At 50.9% G+C, this 23,774-nt stretch overlaps 1 protein-coding gene across 1 annotated transcript in view; it reads right to left on the minus strand.

The window, feature by feature from the left end:
• SNTG2 (syntrophin gamma 2) overlaps positions 1–23,774 on the minus strand; it is a 125,126-nt gene that overhangs the window by 28,313 nt on the left and 73,039 nt on the right. The window contains 4 exon segments of the mRNA XM_030311738.1: positions 7,613–7,684; positions 15,345–15,461; positions 19,885–19,923; positions 21,584–21,713. Of these exon segments, the coding sequence (XP_030167598.1) occupies positions 7,613–7,684; positions 15,345–15,461; positions 19,885–19,923; positions 21,584–21,713 (358 nt within the window).

A 23,774-nucleotide genomic window follows, 5' to 3' on the forward strand; every position in this document is an offset into this window, starting at 1 on the left:
TCTGCACACAGACATCGGGTGTGTGCACTTCCTTCCCGAGTCGGTGGCGGATGCGGCTAAGGAGAGGGTGACTCTGGGCCTCACTGGTCTCGGGTCAGCACAGCCCAGGACTGGACGCTCAGGGGACGCAGTGCTGCACGCAGCAGGCAGCACCCGGTGAGTCTCCCCTCCCTCTGTGTGCTGGCCTGCACACGCACCTCTTCTGCTCTCCACACGCACACACGTACTCGCACACGCCCCTCTTCCCGTCCACACACACACACACACACACACGTACCTGCATACGCATACTCACACACACGCACACATGTACGTAAGCATGCACCTTCCTCTACTCACAGTGTGCTCCGGCCTGCACCCGCCCCTCATCCCTCTCTCCACACGCACACACATCTGCACACACACGGCACACCCGCATCTGCACCCACACGCGCACCCGCACTGCCCAGGCGCTGATCCTCCACGCGGACTGTGCCTGAACCACCTTGTCCAGTGAAGGGGACGGAGGGCAGACTCCTCGCCAAGGGACCCCGGTGTTCACCGTGGCTCAGGTGTGCAGGTAAAAGAGACTACGGACGTGTGCAGGCGGCTCGTGGGTTCTGGGGGCTCCTGATTCTCCTCTGGCCTCGGGACGTCTCTGCAGGATTCGCCTGTGCGCCCTCTCCCTGCTGTTGGTCCTCAGCGGTGTTTGCACCTGCACATGGCCAGATTCCTCCTGCCTCACGGGCGGGTGCACATGTGTGCGCGTGCCTGTGCACGTGCGGGTGTGGTGTGTGTTCCTAGCCCTAAACGAACCCCGGGCACAGAGACTGCGCCCTGATTTTGGACCCCCCCCCCCCCGCCGCCGATCTTTCACATGAGACTGCCCGTCATAAACCACGAGTACGTCCTAGTCACCGACACAACGTCTCAGAAATCGGGTCTGCAAGTACTGAACTTAACCGTCCAGACCCCCGACCTAAGGAGACGGCTCGGGAAGCGTCTGTGTGGCGATGCCGCCAGTGGGACGGCCAATCGCGCTCTCCTGTCCCTGGTTACACCGGGAGCTCGTATTTCCGTAGGAGGAAAACAGGACTTTCTCTGCCAAGGGTTAGCTGTCCACCTCTGAGGCTGTTTTGGGCTTTAAGACGCAGGCACAGGAGGGGGTCAGGCGCTTAGAGTGGCAGCACAGAGAAAGCACGAGCCACCAGTGCCCCCCGTGCCTGTTGGGTCCTCACGCGTTTGCACAAAAGCACGTTGTGACTGAGGCGCTGCTGAGCGGAGAGACGGGGTCTGAGCTAACACGCGGCTGGCGGGCTTCCGACAGTCGACGGTCGGGGCCAGTCCTGGAGCAGGAGCGGACCCCCTCCGGCCCCGTAAGCATACAGAACCCCGCACGCCCCCTTTTCTGACGACGAAACAAAAAGAGCACGTTTAAAAATTACCTGGAGTTTTCCCACTCCTGTGTATTTACTCTATGTACTTCTTTGCACATTTGTAATTACCGTATCAATGCAGAGAACGCGAAAGAGGAATAGTTCTGCTGGGGCTACTCTGTTTGCCGCCTGTGGGTTTTATCCCCTCCAAATGCAGTGTCTGCACATGTACCTCTGCACGTAGTGGGGTTTTTAACAGGCTACTTAAATAGACGGTTTTAAGAGACTACTTAAAATACATAATGTTAGGTTTCTAAGTATTGCTCAGTGATATTGTTATAATTCTCCAAATGGCCACTACCTTAAGGAGCAGAATTTAGATTTTCACCTACATGGCAGTGTGACTCTTGAATTACTTATTTAGATCAGTTGTGAGGAGCAAGGTCACTTTTCAAGGAGTAACGTGTTTGCCACTCAAACCAGTGAGCGGAGCTCTGCCTTTACGGACAAATACGAGGAAATACAGATCGCTCTGGGAGCTGCCTGGGAAGTCCCAGGGAAGAACACGGAAGGATTTCAGGGATGACATTACTTTCTGAAGCACAGAAAACAACATTAATGTCAGTGACCTTAGTGGTCCGTATGGAGCTCATTTCCACAGACATTTCTCGTGGCTCCCGTGTGAGACGATACCTCAGTCAACAGGGCTCGGAAATGAGCCACCAGGGTGGGAGGTGAGTGGCTCCCCCCTCCCCGGCTGCACCCACAGCGTCTGCATTAGAACACCTGGTTTTAAGCCCCTCGGAGCTGCAAATCCCGTTAAGGGCCAGCTCCCTCCCCCCTCCCCCCTCCCCCCACCCCCCAGGACCTGGACGTGTCCGAGGAACACAAACATCCAGGAACGCCGTGCCCCTGCACGGTGTCAGGACTACTCCAAGTTGCAGAACTCTGTCCTACCGTGAAGACAGACCGCTCACTTTGACTCTGGGTCACACAGTGGCCCAGGCTCCCTCTCCCGACCCCACCCCAGCCCTCAGAGACCCCCTGCCCTTTGTAGCAAAGCCCTGGAGCCAACCCCCCCCCCCCCCCCCCCCCCGGTGCAGGATCCTCCCTGATGCAGGTGCAAGTTCTCGGCTCAAGGGAGGGGCTTCCAGACATTCGCGGAGGACAGGAGCCCCCTCCCTGGGGTCCCAGCTGCCTGGCGGGCCACTGGAGAGCAGGCTGAAAATTCTTACTGCGGACTCTACACAGATTCCAGGGACTCCAAGGGTCCCAAGGAGTGGAACAGAATAGGATTTAAGATGACCCCGGGTCGGGAACTTACTAGCCACCCTGTGCTTATGGGCTCTGAGCCCGAAGATAAGGAGGATTCGCTCCCCGTACGAGAGGATTAACTCCGACGTAAACGGGGGGCTTAGCAAGGCCCCGGGCAGGCACCCCACAGGGGTAGACGCTGCTATCTAGATCCTCTGCCAAACGGGAGTTAACTTAAATTTTAACCGAAAAATTTCAGGTTGGGTATTCTTCCGTTGGAGGACACATCCCCCTCCTCTCCCGCCAGACTGCCCAGAGTCGACTGGCGCTTCTGTTTGCTGCTGTCTGCGAGCCGCGTACAACCTACATGTGCAATCAAAGCCCACGGGTGCAATTTTCTCATCTATTTGTGATGAGAGTTGAAAGAGAGAATACGTAATTGAAGAGTCGGAAAAAGTAGGGGCGCCCGGGTGGCTCAGTCGGTTGAGCATCCGACTTCGGCACAGGTCACGATCTCACGGTCTGTGAGTTCGAGCCCCGCGTCGGGCTCTGTGCTGACACCTCAGATTGGAGCTGCTTCAGATTCTGTGTCTCCCTCTCTCTCTACCCCTCCCACACTCGTGTTATGTCTCTCTCTCTCTCTCTCTCTCTCTCTCTCTCTCTCAAAAATGAACTTAAAAAAAAAAGAACCAGAAAAAGTAATTTCTTAGAAGAAAGAGAAACAAACCTACAACAACAGGATTCATTCCTGGATGGAATACTAATGGCCGTACTTGGAAACGGTCGTTCTGACACAAATCATTAACAACTGTTGCTGGTGGTGCCAGTTCTTCTGATATCGTACATTTATTTCAACCTTTGGAAAGCGAATTAAATGCTTATAAATAAGTTTAGATTTATATGTGCACAATGATCATCCACAACTAAAGGTGTGTACCAAAGGGGGTATCATTTTGTAGAATCGCCATTTAGGACATCCAAATAAGACATTCGACTGACAGAATACGATCTCCTTTTTAAAGAAGTTCAATGCTACAAAATTATCCTTATTATTATTATTTGTGCCATATGGGATTAATATATGTGCTGTGGCTGTTCTCCCGACTAATGTAATGGTTTGCTAATCATTTCACAACATGTTTACTGGTCTTCCTGGAAGAAATGCTGGATAAAAACAGAAACGGCTGCACAGTTACTAACGAAGCACGTCTGTACAAAATGACGGTCTTTGAAACACATCCCGACACCAAAAGAGCACCTCAGACGCGGGAAAGCCGTGTAAAAGCCAGAATGCGACAATGTGGAACTTTTGTAAAATAAAGGGAAAAGACATAAAATTTTCCTCTACAATTATCTTGTGGAATATCGATGAATGAAAATCTACACGTATAAATTATCACGAGAATCACTTCAACACAATGGTTTCTTCTACCACTGTGATAATAGTATTATGGGGACGTATTTCCCTCATAGGTGTTATTATTACATGCAGCTTAAAATTCCAGACCTAAATTTAAAATTATTTTTGAGGACATTTTCCATTTAAGGAGGCATATCAAAATTTAAACATTAAGTTTTCATTCAAAACTTCTAACTTTTGACTAATGACTCCTGGGGGTCAAATTCTCAGACAAAACACATGAAAAACAGCATTGCTTATATTTTTAATTTCCGCTTCAGTACAGACTTCCTACTTTGCTGTGCGCACTCCTGTGTGAGAAAGACACAGGAGCGTCCCACGCTGGGGCACAGTGCTCTCCTGTACCGGGACTCAGACACGGCTTCCTCCCCTTGCGGAGAGGCTCGGACCTCAAGGCTGTGCCTCTCACCCCTGACCTGGGCCTCATCTGCCACGAAGTCAAAGCTCTCCATCCATCCGGGCTGTTTTGTTGCTGGAAGAAATTACTCCTTGACGGAAACGTCCCCAGAACGAAGGGAAGCCCCCGGCTGGTAGGACACGTCTCCCAGACTCGTGCCGCAGATGACGTGGTCAGGGCTTAGCTGTTGGCCTCTTTAGGGGACGTCTGGAGACAGCTTCCCTCCAAGTGTATGTAACTCACTTCTGATACCTCACTGAAGTCCGAGGGTTGACCAGCCGCCCCCACCCCCAGCAACAAGCATGGTCTGGCCAAGCACAGTCTGCTCCCCGCCACGCTGTGGCCAGTACCGTAGTGTGGGCTTCACGTGGTCTCTTCCTACGTGTGTATACCTACATACCATATAGAGGATGTGTATCACACGTCATATGTGTCATGTATGTTTAGTGACCCGCTTCTCACCAACAGAATATGGTGGAAATGGCTGTCTCTGGTGGAGACGGCGGCCTCTGGCCAACTCAGCAAGGAGCCGAGCCCCCCCCCACCCCCCCCGGTCCAGCATCTTCCAGCAACCGAATTCCACTGACCTCCACTAGTGGGCCTGCAAGGAGACCTTCCGCAGAGTGCGGTACAGCTGGGGCCACAGGCCTTAGGCTGAAATCGGACTCCTCTCGTGACCAGCTGTGGGACGGATGATTCCTGAGACAATGTGTGTTGTTTTACACGCCCAGATCACACTCACAGGTCTCTGACTTCACGTTTCAGTGCGTGACTTACTAATGGAGCAAATGAGTTTCAACTACGGTGGAAAGGAGAGTGGAAAGGAAGGAAGAAACGGGCACCTGAGCGGCTCGGGAGGCTGAGCGTCTGACTCCTGATTTTGGCTCAGGTCATGATCTCACAGGTCGTGGGATCGAGCCCCGCGCTGGGCTCTGTGCCGACAGTGCGGAGCCTGCTTGGGATTCTCTCTCTCCCTCTCTCTGCCTCTCCCCTCCTCGCTCTCTCTGTCTCTCTCTCTCAAAATAAATAAGTAAACATTAAAAAATAAAAAAAAAGGAGGTATAATTAACGTACAATTATGATCCCTACTGGCATTATTAACAACAACTAATATTCTCATGGTTTTGTAAAGGTTGTTAATACAACCAGGCCTCTCATCACTAAGGTTCCATCCAATGACGCAGAGGAATTCATTAGTGTTGTAAAATGATACTTACTGACAAGGAGGTGTCAAAGCACAAATGCTGCACACACGACACGAGACTTAGCACCGCAGAATGTTAGCACCAAATGTTAGCACCGCAGAAACTTCCAGAATGAACACAGGTGTCTGGGCCACATCTCAAATAAAATGAAACCATTAGCTCTGCTTTAAAGCTCCCTCCAGGTGATTTCCCCGTAAGACAAGGCTGAGAATCACCGGCAGGTGCATCCCTGGCCCTGTGGTGTGGGAGAATCACAGCTCCCGGGATGCAGAGGGCAGGAGGGGACCTCAAAAATGCCCTAAAAAGGCCGTGTTCGGTGAGCACTTCCTTATGGCCGGGGCATTTGGTCATCACACAATTAACACAACCCTGCAGAGGGTCACAAAATATAGACGACAACAGATTATTATCACCCCATTTTACAGATGAGGAAACTGAGGCATAAAGAAACAAAGTAAAATTTCAGGTGGTAGGGTCAGCCCCGTCTACATCGAGAGCACGTGCTTCACACACAACAGCAGACCCTCTGTGGCACATTCACTGGGTGCATTCATTTCCTGCCTGTGCACTGTGGGTCAGCCAGACGTCAGCAGGTCCGGGACAGCTGGCCGAGGGCACCGCCTCCCGTGTCTCCTCCCCTGTGATGGGTGGTGACGGCCCTGGCTTCTCACTGAGCAGGGGCAGGAGGCCAGAGACAAGCCTCCCCCCCAGCCTGGGCACAAGTCACAGCTGGGAGCACCCCTGGGCCCAAAGCAGGCACCTCCGGGTCACCGGGATGGGGTGGGACTGACCTCTTCCCGCCTGGCGGAGTCCCCTGAGCCGCTCAGTGACCAGGTTTGCATTTCAGGTTCCACTTCCCAACCTCTGTATCATTCAGTGTGACCTGAGGTCTGCTAAAAGCCCATCCGTGAGACGCCCGTGTCTCCTGGCTGGTGTAGCCTGGTGCAATCCCCACTCAAATCCCCAGTTGTCTTCTTCTCCGACATGTCAACGCGTGACAACTGCAAGCAAGCAGGAGTCGCACAGAGCGCTCCCGGCCAACCCTGACCCCTGACCTCATGAGTCCCAGATGAGGTGTCAGCCCAGGAGAAACGGAAAGCTTGTTTCGTGGCAATGGGTTCGCTACTTTGGAACTGGGTGATTCTGAAAGCTTGGGATGGATGTTATTGGTAAAACTTTGCCCTTTCTTAGCCAGTGAATACTTTCCCTCCAATAGACATGGAATATTTGATCAGTCATTCTGGTCCGCTTGGGCCAGACTTTGAAAAGAAAAGCTGGGAAGCTGGGGTTTGTATCTGACCTGTTAAAAACAATGGCAATGACAACAATATACCAAAGATCCTGGAACATATTACTGTAAGAGGCAGTGACTAAAACACTCTCTCCCCAGTATGTGTGCACATACACACTTGTGCACACTCTATCGATCCACCGGTCCACCCACCCATCCACCCACCCACCAATCCACCAATCCATCCAACCATGCATCCTTCCTTCCTTCCATCCATCCACCCACTCACCAACTCATCCATCCATCCATCCATCCATCATCCATCTATCCACCAACTCATCCATCCATCCATCCATCTATCCACCAACTCGTCCTTCCTTCCTTCCTTCCTTCCTTCCTTCCTTCCTTCCTTCCTTCCTTCCTTCCTTTCCTTCCTTCCTTCTTCCGTCTTTCCTTCCTTCCTTCCTTCCATCCACCCACCAGCTCATCCATCCATCCATCCATGCATCCTTCCTTCCTTCCTATCCGTCCATCCATCCATCCACCCACCCACCAACCCATCCATCCATCCATCCATCCATCCATCCATCCATCCATCCATCTGCGTGAACAGCAGGATGGCAAGTTTCAGGATGGGGAAATGTTATGAATACAGAAGATTTTCAGGTTATCTTACTATCTCAATGGACTCTTAAACCCAAAGGCACATCTTACTTCCATGAGCGCATCTCACGTGCAAAGGATACCTACCTTGTGAAGTTTAAATAGTACCTCACAGAGGTTGTAGGTTTTTTCTGCCCGTACCCAGTCTAATGTGCTTACCTGCAAGAAATATAAGATATATACATAAATCATAAACATTCTCTTGTTTAAAAAAAGGCAACTATGTGAGGTAATGGATGTGCTCATTAGCTCAGTTGTGGGAATCATTTCACACATGCACATACATCAAACCATCATGTTGTTCACTTTAACTATTTACAATTTTATTTGTTAATTATACCTCATAAAGCTGGGAAGAATTTTAAATAAAGTAGACACAAAAACAAGCATACTTGTTGGGTTACTTTCAGTTGGATAAACTTAAACATTTACAGCAATGGAGTCAACGTGTCTTTACCTTAATTAAATTCTACGCCATGAGTAGGGCAGTAGGACACCAAACCTCGCCTGTGGCAGGGGATTTGACAGAGAACTTGTGCTCACAGCACAAGTCGGTAACGTAGGGGCTCATCTATTACACTCACTTGGGTACAGGTTTAGAATTCATTCTGGACTCCTCATACATTAAGTCATGGACCAATTTTCGGTCCCGTCTGGGGAGCTTACTGAGAGGGTGGCTAGTTTGTGTGTGACAGTGTGCTGTGTGTCCAGTCTTGAGACTTAGGATAACTCACTAGTCTGCTCCGTTCCAGAAACGAATACAAATTTGTTGACTTACCAATTTAATCGAACATGTTTTTGATTGGCCTGATTGCATTTCACAACCATTTTAGCAATAATAAAGACATCGTCCAACTTTTGAATGGTGTTCTATGGACTGCAATTCATGTTCACTTACATGCTGTACATGAAAATATTTCGTGTAGAAAAATCTGAAATACTCAACACTGTAACAAATTTTGACTGTGATTGCTTACCCGGTGGCTACCTTCCAGCCACTAAACACACAAATAAGAATGAAAGTACTCAGAGGTTCACCGTGTCTTTGAAATGAAAGTACATGATGTACGTAGTTGGTGACCTTCTTGAAATTTCTCCACCAAATAAATACTGGGATGTAATCAGGCATTTCGAGCCCATCACCTGAGAATGTTTCACCAAATAGTTAATGATGTGAAATTACACGGGCATGTTGCCACTTCATATTAACTGATCCAGAGCTAAGTCAGTCATTGCTCCTGTGATCAACAAAACACGAAAATGGTAAAATGTAAAGGTGGGAAGGTCAATCACAGTCATAACTGGAAGGTAATTTGGGGGCAAAGTAGAGCATTTAGGCTGCAGCAATGAAGGCAGACACAATTTTTAATTTTTCCAGGTATAACAATGCTGCCTATTTTTGGAGAACCGTGAAAAAGAAAAAAATGACATTATTCAGAATGTCCTTCCTTAGTAGTTCCCTGTTGCTGTAAATAGGCATGGCTACGCACACTCGTTCAGTGCGCGTGTTGGCCGTTGTCAAGCTTTGCTACGTGAACCCTTCTCTGGCTCAGCCAAAGCACAAACACAAAGTACTCCTAAGCTTCCGCTTGACGTAAATTATCTCCAGAATATTCGTGATGCCCGTCAGGGCTGCCTCCACCTTCTGTTTTATTAGTTACGACTCTAGAAGCTATCTGGGCTGCACCAACCCAACACTAAAGCCAACAAGCTCCCAGGCAGGGGCCATCTAGGACGTGGCTGTCCCCAAGAAAACCAAGATGGGTGGCATCTACGTGTACTTGTATAATTAGAAGGGAAATAGAAAGTTCAGCCTTGGAGGTTTGTAGGACAGCGGTGAGCGATGGATGAAATCTCAGAAGTGGACATTCCTAGAGTTGCGAACTAACCCTGAATGCAGGCAGGTGTCACCTTCGAAGCAGGTTCCTGGCCCCATGGGGGTGATTCAGACTTAGCCAGGGTGGGAAGGGGCTCAGAGATCCTGATTTTACATTTGAGTAAATTTACTACTGAGGCCATGTGAACCAGCAGCCTTGCCATCACCTGGGAACCTCAGGACCCGCCACAGACTGGTCAGATCAGAATCTTGTCTCAAAAATACGCCCAGGTGGGGCACCTGGGGGGCTCGGCTGGTTGAGGGTCCAACTCGTGGTTTCAGCTCAGGCCATGATCCCAGGGTTGAGGGACCGAGCCCCACGTCCGGCTCCACGCTGAGCATGGAACGTTCTTGAGATTCTCTCTCTCCCGCTCTCTCTGCCCATCCGCACCGTTGGTGTGGGCTTGTTCTCTCTCTCTCAAAATAAATAAATAAACTTAAAAAAATATGTGCAGGCAATGACCCTGTTGTGATGATGTCTTAAGAAAATAATCCAAGGGTTACAAGCCTAACCCCTTTTAAAAGGAAAGGCAGACAGACAGGCGGTGGGGACCGGAGCAGACGCCTATTCAGTCAGAACTCCTCGCTTTGCGAACCAGATGCTCCACGGCGTAACCTGCTGATTTCGGAGGCCCTCGGGTGGACGGACCCAGCTGAAGGATCTTCCCTGCCTCTCAGGAGGGACAAGACCCTCTGATAGGAAGGGAGGGATGTGGAGTGACACTCGGAGCCGTCACCGTGCCTGCCTGTCTCCGGAGAAATACTTCCCTGGACGGGAATGAGATGTGATCCCCTGATCCTTACGCTCCTTCCTGGCGACTCAGAAATCAAGGAAGGGAAAAATGATCCACGATGAAATCTCAGCGTTTCCAGCCAGCAGGCAACAAAATGGAACTAACCAGCCTTTGTGACGTGGAAGAAAAGCGTGAAGGTCTGTAACCCCAGGCCACTGATGCTTTTCCCAAGTCCTGAGAGTTGACAGTTTGTTTCCTCCGGCCACATCTGACTTGGAATGTAGCAGAAACTTTAGGCTGTAAATGTAATAACCTGGATGTCCTTTAATCTTATTGGGGAACACCTACCGGGTAGCCTCAGAGGGGACACAGAATAATTCTGTATCAGACACACAATTATCTAGTGTTTCTTCAATCTACAAACCTTCAAATGAGTTATTTCTTTCCAGGTAAAAATTTTTAAATGATAGAATACATTTGCCTAATTGACATTCTTAAAGTTGCTTCTACTATTCCCTGCATATTCATAAGGAACTGCTACATAATTTATACGTTAATGCTGTACGATGCTGTAAAATTGACTCCATGACTGTTATTAACACGTTTTAATGATTTTTGAAAACACGTTGCTCACATTTTCTCAGATGCCAATTTGCAAGTCAGAAATAACCTGCTGGCTGGAAGGAGAGCACAGTGATGAGAACAGTCCTGGCTTTCGTCGGCCCGTGTGAGCACCTAGGAGGGCCTGAGGCCGGGCCAGCCCCCACCCCTGGACTCTGCCTCCTCCGGGCAGGACCTTGAGCCGGAAACTGCGGACGCCCCCTCTGCGCCTCTCTTCCACTCTCTGCCCTTCTTTTCCCTCCTCTGCTTCAACATCATTCCTTTGGCTCGACCTGATAAAGCTCAGAAGCCGTCCTTGAATACGGGACTTTCTCACGGGACAGCGACAGCGACTGGTGGGGGACATCTGCGAATTTACCTCCCCTGGACCCTGCTCTCCCAAGAGGGTCCTCGTTTACCGAGTCGGAGAGATCGTCTCTCTCCTGTGCCCCCATCCCCCCTCTGCTCAGTGTCCGTGCGGAACACGGCGGTGCTCACTGCGCTGCCTGGGGGCCGGGGCCGGTAACCGGCCCGGAGGTGTGTGGGGCGTGACCAGTGGTCGTCTCGTGTCTTCTGTCACCAGAGCATAAGTCACCGTGTACAGATGCTGCAAACGTAACATAGGGTTGTTACAGATTTGGGCAAAGTAGACACTGTGATCGGCTGCAGGATACAAGCCCCGGCCGGACCGAAACACCTGCCAACACCGAGGTCAGATTCCCTTGCCATATTCTGGGTACTGCTTTTACAACGAGACTTGCCGAGTACCAATACCAAAGTCCACCTGTTAACTTTAAATGCTCTGGCGTCTTCAAACACGTCTACGAACACGTAGGTGCGGTCTCTCGAGGCTCACAGTGACCCTGCGGCGGGGAGGGGGGCGGCGGCTGCCGTCTGCTGTCCCTGTCCCCAAAGCGAGCAGACCATCGAATGAAGGGGGAATAACACACCTAGTCCCACAGCCAGTGATTATAATGCACAACTTATTCTACCAAACCACTCTTTCCCTGGGGTTTTTCAGACTAAAACTTCTTCGTTGTCTTATAAAGTCTTCCGAGTCCCCATTTAAAAATGTGCTTTTATTATTTTGGATAATGCATGAAAACGGTTTGTTTAAACAAGCATAATACCATTAAGTGATGGGAGAGTTTGATTTTTTTCTATTTAAAAAGTAAACATGTTTCTGCTTGTGCACAAGGACCTTGGAAGTCCCTGCTCCGGTGTAGCAAGTGAGAACCTCAACAGACTCTTCACAGACCCGTGAGAGCCACAGGGGAGGACACAGGGCGCACCACGCCCCGAGACAGGTCAGGAGGTGTGGAGTCCACGGTGGGCACCAGGGCAGGCGGGAAAATCTGGCCTGTCATCAGCGAGCTGCTGAGAGTTAAAAACTGCAGGGCCACCCAGTCACAGGGTGGGGGAGACCCCCCAACAGTGGGAGATTTACCTGCAGGAGCTCAACCAGGTTCCCACAGAAAACACCGGGGAAAGTCCCTTCGGAGACGTTTGAAACGTCCCAGAGCCCAGCTCTGCACAGGCCTGCCCTCGGGGAGGCTGGTCAGCCAGACCGGAATCTGGTGGGGTTTCATCAGAGCCTCCCTGCCCAGGGGAAGGGACATCCCAAGTCCAGTCCCCCACCCACCCTGCCCCACAGAAGGGGGTAGATAAACCAGAGAACGTTGGGGAGGCTCAGAGCCCAGGGGCTCAGACTCACGAGGGACTGAGACATCATCACAGGACCTCATATCCCGGCCGTTTTTACCCGGAACATCATGTCTGTTAAGAAATTAACTTCCGTGAGAACTCAGCCTAGCCATTCCCAGGACGTTACTTTGTGGATGCAGACGTTCTAACCTTCATATGCGTATGGGGGCAAAGGATCCCGACAGGCAGCCTGATATTGAGGGAGAAAGGCTGGAAAACTGACACAACCGACTTCAAGACTTACTACAAAGCTACAGCATTCACCGCAGGTGGTTTAGAGCCACACAGATCAATGGATCAGAGAGAGCTCCTAATCCCATATAGTCACTGACGGTTCACAAGGGAGCAAAGAAAACCGAACAGAGCCTAGACCGTCTTTCATCAAGTGACTGGGGAACAAGGGGACGTCCGTGTGCAAAATAATCAATCTCGACCCAGACCTTACACGCCTGACGAAAAGCTCAGAATCAGTCAGAAGCAAAATGCAAAATGTAAGACTCCTAAAACATAACATCGGGGACACCTAGGTGACCTTGGGGGTGACGATGACCTTTTCGATCCAACACCACAGACGGGATCCATGAAGGGAAGAACCAATGAGCTGGACTCCATTAAGGTTAAAAACACTGCTCTGAGAAAGACAAAGAGAGAGAGAGGACGAGCCACAGACCGGGAGAAAATATTTGCCAAAGACACATCCAAGAAAGGACTGTTACCCAAAACATACAAAGAACTCTTAAAACTCAACAGTTAGCGAACAACCTGAGTAAAAAAATAGGCCGAAGACCTCAACAGACGCCTCCCCAGAGAAGAGACAAAGGCAGCAGATGCCTCACTCGTCGTCCGCGAAACGCAAGTTAAAACCACACGGGGTCCCACCGCACACCCGTGAGAAAGGCCACAATCCGGAACCCCGACAACGGCAGGTGCTGGCGAGGACGTGGGGCAGGAACGCCCACTCATGGCAGGTCGCGACGCAGAATGGCGCGGCCCCTTGGGAAGACAGTGTGGAGCCTCCTCACAAAACTAAACACCAGACGGTCCAGCGATCACACTCCTTGGAATTCAGTCAAAGGGGGTGAGAACTTACGTCCACGTGGAAACCCGCACGTGGATGTTTACAGCAGCTTTATTCGTAACTGCTCAGCTCGGAAGTAACCAAGATGCCCTTCAGTAGGTGACGGATAAATAAACTGTGGTCCATCCAGACAACGGAATCTCATTCTGCACTAAAAATACATGAGCTACAAGCCACGAAAAGACAAGGAGGAATCTCAGATGTTACTGAGTGAGGGAAGCCAACGCGAAAAGGCCACGCACTATGATTCCAACTACAGGACAACCTGGATAAGGGGAACCCACAGAGACAGTAAACGATCGGTGGTTTTGGGCCACAGGACGGGCGGGGGTTGGGCACAGAGGATGTTCAGGACAGCAAAACCACTCTGTAGGATGCTGTAATGGTGGACGCACATCACTACACCCTTGTCCAAACCCAGAGAATGGATATTTAGCAAAAATGCTAAAAAAATTAGTACATTTGTTTGTTCTGAGTAGAATTCTATGATTTTTTTTTTTTTTAATTCAGAAAACCCTTCAGCCTCAGTAAATTCACAGCATTGTTGGTTTAACAAAACACGTGCAGCTACACCCAAGCCGGTGTCCTGGGGGGGTCCTGGGACAGGAAGAGCGTCAGTGGACAGGCTGGTGAGGACAGCAGTGTCTGTCTGGTTTAGTTACCAGGAGGGACCACTGTCCAGTTTCACTTTCAGCAGAGGGACCACAGTCACATTTGGTGCCAACCTTTGGGGAAACTGGGACCCACAACTCTCCATACCACATATGCGACTTTAGGTAAATCTAAAATTATTCCCAATTAAAAAGCTTATTAAAAAAACTATATTCATTAGTGAAAACTTGCATTATTGTCTCGATGCCTGGAGGTAAAATGTGATTCTGCCCTTTCGTTATTCTTTATTTTTTTAAAACCACTTTCTTGGGATATGATCGCCATCCAACAAGAACACAAATTTAACGTTCGCGGCCCGATGCGTTTGGAGGTGGGGCTCCACCCACGACACTGTCTTCCCACCACGCACCCCCCCCCCCCAGATGAAGACTGGGTGCTGGCGGGAACGGGCAGAAAGGGAGCCGCGTGCACTGTCGGTGAATGTGAGCTGGCAGGGCCACCACTGACAACAGTGCGGAGGGTCCTCAAAGCATCAAACCTGGAGCTACCACGTGATTCGGTATTTGTGCAAAGGAAATGAAATCCGGGCGTCCACACACTCAAACTTCCATCCAGTGCTACTCGCAACAGCCGCACACGGACACAATTCAAGGTCCATCGCCCGGTGGGCAGAGAAAGAGTGTGGTGTGTGTGCACAATGGGACACGGCCCAGCCTTAAGAGGAAGGAAACCCGTTATTTACTTTCAAAGGCAGAAAGTTCCATCGACACCGCACACAGCGCATCCAAAGTTCTGGACGCCTGAACCTCCCAGGTCCTGTGGTTCCTGGTCCTGATGCCCACAGAAGCTGCTTTGACTGATACCCGAGGCAGAGCACACATTATGTACCTGGTTCGCTCAGGGAGAAAGGCGTCGTCGGTGCTAATTTGAAAACAAAATTGCAAACTATGGCATTTAGCATCAGGTTTCTACTAGGGGCCCTGCTGAATCGGGCTGTTTGGTTATTTTCACAAAACTTGGGGATGTGAAGGAAGGAGGAACTTTTAAAGTTTCATGACCTGTTCTGTTTCGTCTCTGGGTTCTCCGACCACGTAACGGACGGGCCGGGGAGGGGGTGTGAGCGGGAGGGGCCGCCCTGGCCTCCCGAGAACACTGGATCCCATCGCTGCTTCTCATCAGCAACCCCTTGCCCGCGGAACGTCAAGGCGTCCTTACCGGAGCGGTGCTGAAAACATACAGCAAAGAGCCTTTCAGGGCCAAGAACTTGGATCTGAAGGTCTCACGGGAGCTGGTGCCTTCGAGTCTCTCCCTGACCCAGCCCATGTGCACAATCTGCAAAAGAAAGCCTGTGTAATTAAAGCAAAGCCTTCGCAGCGGGCACGGTCGCGGGGCTGGAAGCGGCAGAGACGGGCACGCCCAGAACCAGCAGGTGTCCTAACCCTGATCAAGCAGACGGATGTGAAAGGTAGTGTCCCGGGACAGCCCCGGGGCTCTGCACCTGCCGGGCTCCGTGTGCGCGTCTGGGCACCACCGGACCCCTCGCCTGAGGCAGAGTTGTGCCTTCCACGCATCTTTAAAAACACAGTATTAAATCACATCCTCTCAGGGGCTAGGATTTCGGATTCGTCCATGAGTTTGCACAGAGCTGACGCACGTGGGAAAGGTGACTGTTTCTTTACCGTTCCACTTCCTGACGAGAGTGAAGAGAAGACAACGATATTTGACTCTTACGACTGGCATTTTGTGTGCAAGCTGTAACAAATCAGAATAGGATCCGAAAAGCTTACGGAAGCAGCGATTTAACCTAAGTGTTCGGTGCATGAACACAAACTAATGTTAAGCTGAAGTCCCTGCGTCTTACCCCAAATTTTGATGTGACACATATTTTATAGTAATTTCATTTTAATTTCCTCCTTTTGCCATGTTTACAAAAAAAAGTAAGTGTTTAAAGCAGCTTCACGTGTAAGTAAAACGAAGAGTGAATTACCACAGACATGCCAGGAAACCTTACGAAATAAAACCGTCCTACGAGCCGCTTCAAGGCGGTGCCCTGGGGCTCACTGGGGCGCCCAGCCCGGGCTCAGGTAGGTCCTCTCCGCTTCTGCGGTTTACGTGACAAATTCCTGACAGCTTTCACTCTTACGGCCGGTGAAAGACGTCCTAGGTCAAGATGCCAGATGAAGTTTTACAAAAAGAAATGTTTAAAAACCAGATTGTTAATCTGAAACATCTATAAATTGGATGTGAACTTAATGAAACTCCGTATGTAATTTAATTCCGCCTCGATTAATTAGCAAAGAAATAAGTTACAGCTTAGCTATTATTAGAAACGTTGCCTGCTTTGTGAATCTTTTTTGGGTATATGTAGTTCATAAATAATTTCAAGGGTAGCTAATACTATCTTTTACGTTATGAATTTTCTAATGGCTTATTATGTGTTCCAAGAAACGTATATTATAATTTTAGGAACACCTACCTGATTATGTCACTGTAAATTACATTAAGAGGACATGCCCATTCATTATAATAAATGAGCACGTTTTCATTTATCTCTTCTGATTCCATTTCTATAGGAAAGCCTTTTTTTTCACTTGACTGAGTCAAGATAATTAGGTAAGTGTATGTGAGACGACGCCGTAGGGTTGGCCCTTTACACAGAAAATGCCCACGTTATCTGAGATACTTAGGTTTCTTTTGGGTTTGATGAGCCAGGCATCCACACTTCCCTTTACTTCAGGTTTTCTAGAAAAAATGTAGTTTGGAAATGTACAGAACTGCTTGTTGTTTTAGCAGGGAGCGCGTGTTTGGGTTCGCCCGGGACTATTTTAAATGCACATGTGTTGTTTTCAGGCTGGCCGGCATCCCGGAAGGACCCGCCTCTGTTTGGATGGCAACATCTCCAGCCATCTCACTCACTGAACGTGAGTCTAAAATCGTCTGTGCTGGGTTTTCTGTGTGATCTGCCAATTCTGTCTTGTAGTTGTTCTTGCGATTGCAGTAATCCCCAAATACGTTTACTTTTAAAAGTATTTAATCAAATAGTATGTTTTTCTACATACCAAAACCAGGAATTAACGGTTCAGAATGAAAAAAAGCATGCCTTCTCGTTCCTAAGGGCCCAACATCACAAATCTAAACTCCTATAATACACACAAAACGTTTAGTTTTTGGAGCACATGTGAGATAATCTGTACCCAAAGCACACTGAGACAAGGCAGGGGTAGCTCTTCAGAAAGTCCACATGGTAAAGCTCGTCTCTAATATTTCCTTCCAAATGAACTAATTTGAGCCCCCGACGGGAAAAAGAGTTCAGAGGCGCCTGGATGGCAGGCCAAGGTCTCCCAGTTTGTGGGTTCAAGCCCCGCGTCGGGCTCTGTGCTGACAGCTCGGAGCCTGGAGCCGGCTTCAGGGTCTGTGTCTCCCTCTCTCTGCCCCTCCCCCATTTGTGCTCGCTCTCTCAAAAATAAACAAACATTAAAAAAAGTTCAAAGTAATAAAGAAATTTTGAGGTTAGAAAAAGTCTTTAGATTTCCCATTACCGCTTGCTTACCTTATGGGAGAGAAAACTGTGGCTGAGACGTTAATTTGGCCAAAGTATGTCACCAGCGAAGGGATTACTTGGGATTAGAACCCAGGTGTTAGGGACACTGGCATCACACTGGCGTGGCTTAGCGTGTGACAACATCCTGCTAAGACCAAGCAGAGCACGATTACCCCACTGCCTCGAGGTCCCTGAGCCGTAACTACCTAGTGCTCTCAGCATCGGGAGTTTTGCTCCTCGGATGGCTTGAAGTTTCCCTGAACACTGGTTCCTGATTTTCTGCTGTGACTCCCGATTTTCAGAGTGAAACACAGCGTGTTCTGAATCCCAGACCCGAGCTCTTCCTCACGTGCCAGGAGACACAGGTACATCCTGAAAGGCCAGCGCGTTCCTCCAAGCACGCACGGTAAGTTCAAGCCCCGTCAAAGCCACACACTGCGCGTGCCCACGTGTGCACAGCCCTGACCGCAGTGACCTGCCAGCAGGGTCCCGGGGAGGGTCCCCACCGAACGACTGAAAAGCTGAGTTCTGGGTCACCACCCGGTCCATCCCTCTCTCCTGTGGTCTCGAGAGAGTCTCTGATGTACCATAAAAACAATTCCACAGACATTTTGCTAATTTTGAGATCCAATTTCAGAACGGTAAATTATTCCAGGAGAGAGCAGAACCGATTGGTCGGTTCCCCCCTGCCTGGAGAAGACACGCTTTACGTGTGGACAGTGGAGCTCTGCCCTCAGTGGAAGAGTCCACAAGAGCCTCCACGTTAGAAACACAGCGCAGACTGAGAAAACGGTATTTTCTGTACAGGACTACGAAATGAATCCTGTATGAATTTGAAGGCATCTATGGAACTATCACCCATTAACAGCTCACCGCCCTCCTTCAGCTCCCTAAGGCAAAACAGATGATCGTGTATTCAGAAAAATGTTACAAGAAAAAGAAGTTACATTTAGAGCAGCTTTCCTTAGAGTTTCGTTTCTTTCCTTCTCTCTTTCTTTCTTTCTTTCTTTCTTTCTTTCTTTCTTTCTTTCTTTTTCTTTCTTTTCCTTCCTTCCTTCCTTCCTTCCTTCCTTCCTTCCTTCCTTCCTTCCTTCCTTCCTTCCTTCCTTCCTTCCTTCCTCTTTCTTTCTTTTTCTTCCTTTCTCTCTTTCTTTCTTGTTTGTTTATTTTTGAGAGATAGAGTGCAAGCAGGGGAGGGGCAGAGAGAGGAAGACAGAATCCGAAGCAGGCTCCAGGCTCTGAGCTGTCAGCACAGCGCCCGACGCAGGGCTCGAACCCATGAACTGCGAGGTCATGACCTGAGCCGAAATCGGACACTCAACCGACTGGGCCACCCAGGTGCCCCTAGAGTTTCTTTTCTAATTACAAAACGTGCACTCGTGGATTGACTCAGACACAGGCCTAACTGTCCCTCTCGCGCAGCAAACACGGACCGGCACAGACGGACGAGTGCCCCCACCCTGCGCCCACGCCTGATCGCGAGCACCATCTAGAGCGTGTGTGGGCACTACTTAAAGCAAACTGAGCTCACTCTTCTCGGTTTTCTGCACCTCAAACCTGCGAGAGGCAAATCAGAAAACTGATGGGCAGGGAATAAAAAGTCTGCCCTTACAGGACGGCTTCAACTGTGACGTTTCCAGAAAGAGCCAGTGACTTTGTGGCTTCAAAGTGCAGGCACCTGGCGCTCAAACTAGTTGAGCGTGATGGGTCACTCGTGGTGCTCGCAGACCGAGCGAGTGAGGGCCCTGAGTCAGGGGGCAGCACCCAGCCCTGCGAAGGAAGGAGGTGTTGACTCCCCACGACGCGGCCCTGCAGGCAAGCCCGGGGCCCCGAGAGCGCTGTTCCCACGCACCTGCCGTAATTCCTGCTGGCCAGAGGCCGCCCTGGGGCAAGACCCTCCAAGTGAGGACGTGCTCAGATCACGCAGATCACGCAGGGAAAACCCTCTCGGCTTAAATACTCACAGTGACACAGCTGTTTAATCGCACTTCCTCAGAGCATGTGCCGATAGCTCGTTTATAACGTGGCACCGGGGACCAGAACCCCCTCCGAAGCTGTTTCCGCTAAAACTGAGCAGTTTGGTGGAGCTGATACTGGGGGAAGGACCCCTGACTTCGGTCCGCTCGTCCTCCCCAGATTTCCAAATCAAGCTCCAAATCCAGAAACTACTGTAGAGACTTGTTATAGGATCAACATAAAAAACACAAGCCCTACCTGGTCACAAGGAGAACAGCCCTCATTCACCATTTTCATCTGTGAAGAGAGGGAAGTGAGAAGTCACTATGACAAGAATATTAACACCATCATTTCTTCGCCTGTCGAACTGGCAACTGAAATTAACTAGCCACGGGAAGGGTCCTTGAGAACAAGTTTCTTTTACGATGTATTTCTAACCTAAAAACCAGACTACGTACAAATGTACAGCAGCAGTTCCCACAACGAAAAAAAAACAATATTAGCAAAAAACAATAGTAGCAAGAAACTACTCGCAAAAAACAATACTCGCAAAAAACAATACTCGCAAAAAACAGTATTAGCATACTGAAGCTGTTCTTTTTCAAATATCAGCATCTTGTGTGAGTGAAGCTATGGGACCACAGATACTTGAATTTCAATACCTGAAAAAAGTGGGGAAGACACTTTCTGCTCTAACGATCTTAGAGTTTCACATCACACACATTCTCCCCCACACCCCCAGGAATCCCGCAAGGTGGTACTATCCCCAAACTTTACCGGTGAGGAAGTGGAGATCCAGGAGAACAGCACACACGCTCGGAATGTCACTTCAGATCCACATTTCCGGCTTCCTCCCCTCTGCTCTGCCTACCGGCTGGGATGTGTAAAACTCACCCAGAACTGAGGGACACTCCCGGTCACATGCACGCCTGCAAATACCAATCTACCACCAGCTGTCTGCTTTCTCCTTTCTTTTTATCCGTCCAGATACTTTGGAATTCAAAATGTCAAGCCTGAAAACTAAGGGCTTACAGAGGCTCCTTATCTGACTGGAGAAAGAAGCCATGAGGTCTGCAGAATGGAAATCGAACACATCGCTCCTTCCCGAGTCTCCCAATGTGCTCGGTCAACCTGTCCAGTAGCTTCAGAACAAGGCAGTGTGTGTGGCCAAAGAGGGGCAGGGAGGGCCGGCGGGGGCGGGGCGCTGTGCACGTGTTGCTAGAGTGTCAGCCCCAGCGCTGGCCCCGCTGGCCCTCCACCTGCTCGCTCCAGCACAGAAGCTGGCCTCAGGATGCAAACGCAGTCACTGGGCAAGTCAAGGCCACGTCTGACCAGGAGTGAGTCCTTCCGTGAGTGTCCACAGCTCTGGCCACCAGCCCACTGCCAGCACACCGTGGTTCCCGTGGGAACTTACTACTTAGTTGGATTTAACTCCCAGCCCATCTTGTTTTACTTTTAATTTTTTAATTTCATATTGACTTTGAACATCAAACAGATCGCTCGAGGAGACAGCACTGTCTCCTGGATACTTGCTCTGAATATTTGGGACCTAATCTTTTTGGTTGGATATGCCTCTTGTTTTCATAAAGTTACAGGGGGAATTCCATCTTTGACCCCATTAAGTTCCCCACATCACATCGATAAAGTATACGTGAAATTATGTGCACATGAGTACATCTGTGTCTGTGCGGGACAGGAGTTGAGAGAGGAAGGTCCTCTCAGGGAGGGAAAGGGCCCCTGGGCATCCAAACGTCTGACCTGGTCCAGACTCTCCTGCCAGGAGGCATCTGGACAACTTAACACGACCTGGTTACAGTCAGAGATGTGGTATGTTGGAAAAAAGTACATTTCCTTGTTTAATCTTGTAACCCACTATTTTAGTGTTAATCATAAATTAAAAGATCTCTATTTCTGTGGATTAAACACAAAAGCACTAAGTCACGGGAGGTGTGCTCACGCTCTCCAGTGTCAGGTCACTGATGGTCGCGGACACTGCCCTCAGCCAGTCGGCGCTCTCCCGGGCCGTGTGAAACTGCAGGACTCCTGTGCGGACGCCGTCCACAGCCAGCACCTGGAACGCGCCGGACCTGCAGGGAGGGGAGAGCCACGCTGTGCACACCAGGCAGACAGTGTCGTCCACGGCGCCTCCGGCCCGGCCGAGAGCCACACGCGGAGACACGTGACAGCGCCCTGACATGACCAACCTGCTCCAGTTTGTAAGTTCACCAAAATTAAGTTCAGAACTTTGAGATCCATCACTAACAGACCATTTCTGCATCAGTAGGAAACACGAGAGTCGTTCATGGAGGACGCAACTCCTGCTCTTTTAGGAATTTGGGAATTCTTGTTTTGCAGAATCCTTGGTAAAGTTCGTCCAGAGACCATCCGTTGTGGCATTTGAGGCTCAAGACACGACGATGGCGGTGCCATTGCTACTCGACGTGGACAGCCTCTTACGACACACATCGAGTGACGTTGTGAGGGTTGAGCCCCGATCCTGCAGGACTGGAGTCCTTATGGGAAGAGACGCCAGGGCTCCCTCCCCACCCTTGAGGACACAGCAAGAAGACGGCCGTCTAGAAGCCAGGAAGAGGCTGTGATGCGCCCGACATGGACATCTGGCCTCCGGAACGTGAGGATGTGAATTTGTGTTGTCTACGCGGCCCAGTGAGCGCTTGGCTGTGCAGCTCCACTGGACTAATGAAACTCGTACAAAAGGTAATGTCATCGACACTTCTGTTCACGTCTCCTTAAGAAAACCACGTATATCGGCACCTGGGGGGCTCAGTCGGTCGAGCGGCCGACTTCGGCTCAGGTCATCTCACGGTCCGTGGGTTCCAGCCCCGCGTCGAGCTCTGTGCCGACAGCTTGGAGCCTGGAGCCTGCTTCCGATTCTGTGTCTCCTCCTCTCTCTGCCCCTCCCATGCTCATGCTCTGTCTCTGTCTCCCAAAAATTAACAAACGTTGAAAAAAATTAAAGAAACGGACATGCGATGACTGTAGCACATCACAGGAGAAAACCAGCAAAGGGACAGACGCTATGGAAGAGCCAGTGAATCTAGAGGAGTTAACGATATGAGAACTGAAATGCCGGAGAGGCTACACAGTGGACTTGAACTGGGTGGGTGGGCAGAGTCCCCCCAACCCACAGACCAGGCAGAAGAAAGAGGCTCTGCGAGAGGCTCTGAGAAGCAAGAGACGCTGGGGTGGGGGCACCAGCAGGAGGGAGACTGAGGGCAGAGGAAACGTTCCCAGGTTTTCTGGGGACAGCTGCTCAGCATACCGGGGACCTGGGGACGGCCAGTCAGCACACCCGGGACCTGGGGACGGCCGGTCAGCACACCCGGGACCTGGGGACGGCCGGTCAGCACACCGGGGACCTGGGGACGGCCGGTCAGCACACCCGGGACCTGGGGACGGCCGGTCAGCACACCCGGGACCTGGGGACGGCCGGTCAGCACACCCGGGACCTGGGGACGGCCGGTCAGCACACCGGGGACCTGGGGACGGCCGGTCAGCAACACCCGGACCTGGGTACGGCCGGTCAGCACACCCGGGACCCTGTGGACCGGCCGGTCAGCACCACCGGGGACCTAGGGACGGCCGGTCAGCACAAACCGGGAACTGGGGACTGCCGGTCAGCACACCGGGACCTGGGCCCCCGGGGACCTGGGGGACGCCGGTCACACACCCCGGGACCGTGGGGACGGCCGGTCATGCAACACCCGGTACCTGGGGACGGCCGGTCAGCACACCGGGGACCTGGGGACGGCCGGTCAGCACACCCGGGACCTGGGGACGGCCGGTCAGCACACCGGGGACCTGGGGACGGCCGGTCAGCACACCCGGGACCTGGGGACGGCCCGTCAGCACACCGGGGACCTGGGGACGGCCCGTCAGCACACCCGGGACCTGGGGACGGCCCGTCAGCACACCCGCCAAGGCCCAGGGGTGCAATCCGGATGCAGACTCACGCCTCCAGGGACGGACACCTTGGGTCAACGATGCGGGGAATCCCAGCCGAGGGGCACGTAGTAAAACAGCTCATTCCTCACAAGGAGGCCACCAGCTATCAGCTGACCTGTTGCGGAGGCGGGGACACAGGGGCAGGGGGGCAGGGGGGCAGGGGGCAGGCACAGCGCATCCCC

This window comes from Lynx canadensis, chromosome A3 (assembly GCF_007474595.2).
Source record: "Lynx canadensis isolate LIC74 chromosome A3, mLynCan4.pri.v2, whole genome shotgun sequence".
In the NCBI taxonomy this organism is placed as follows: domain Eukaryota; kingdom Metazoa; phylum Chordata; class Mammalia; order Carnivora; family Felidae; genus Lynx; species Lynx canadensis.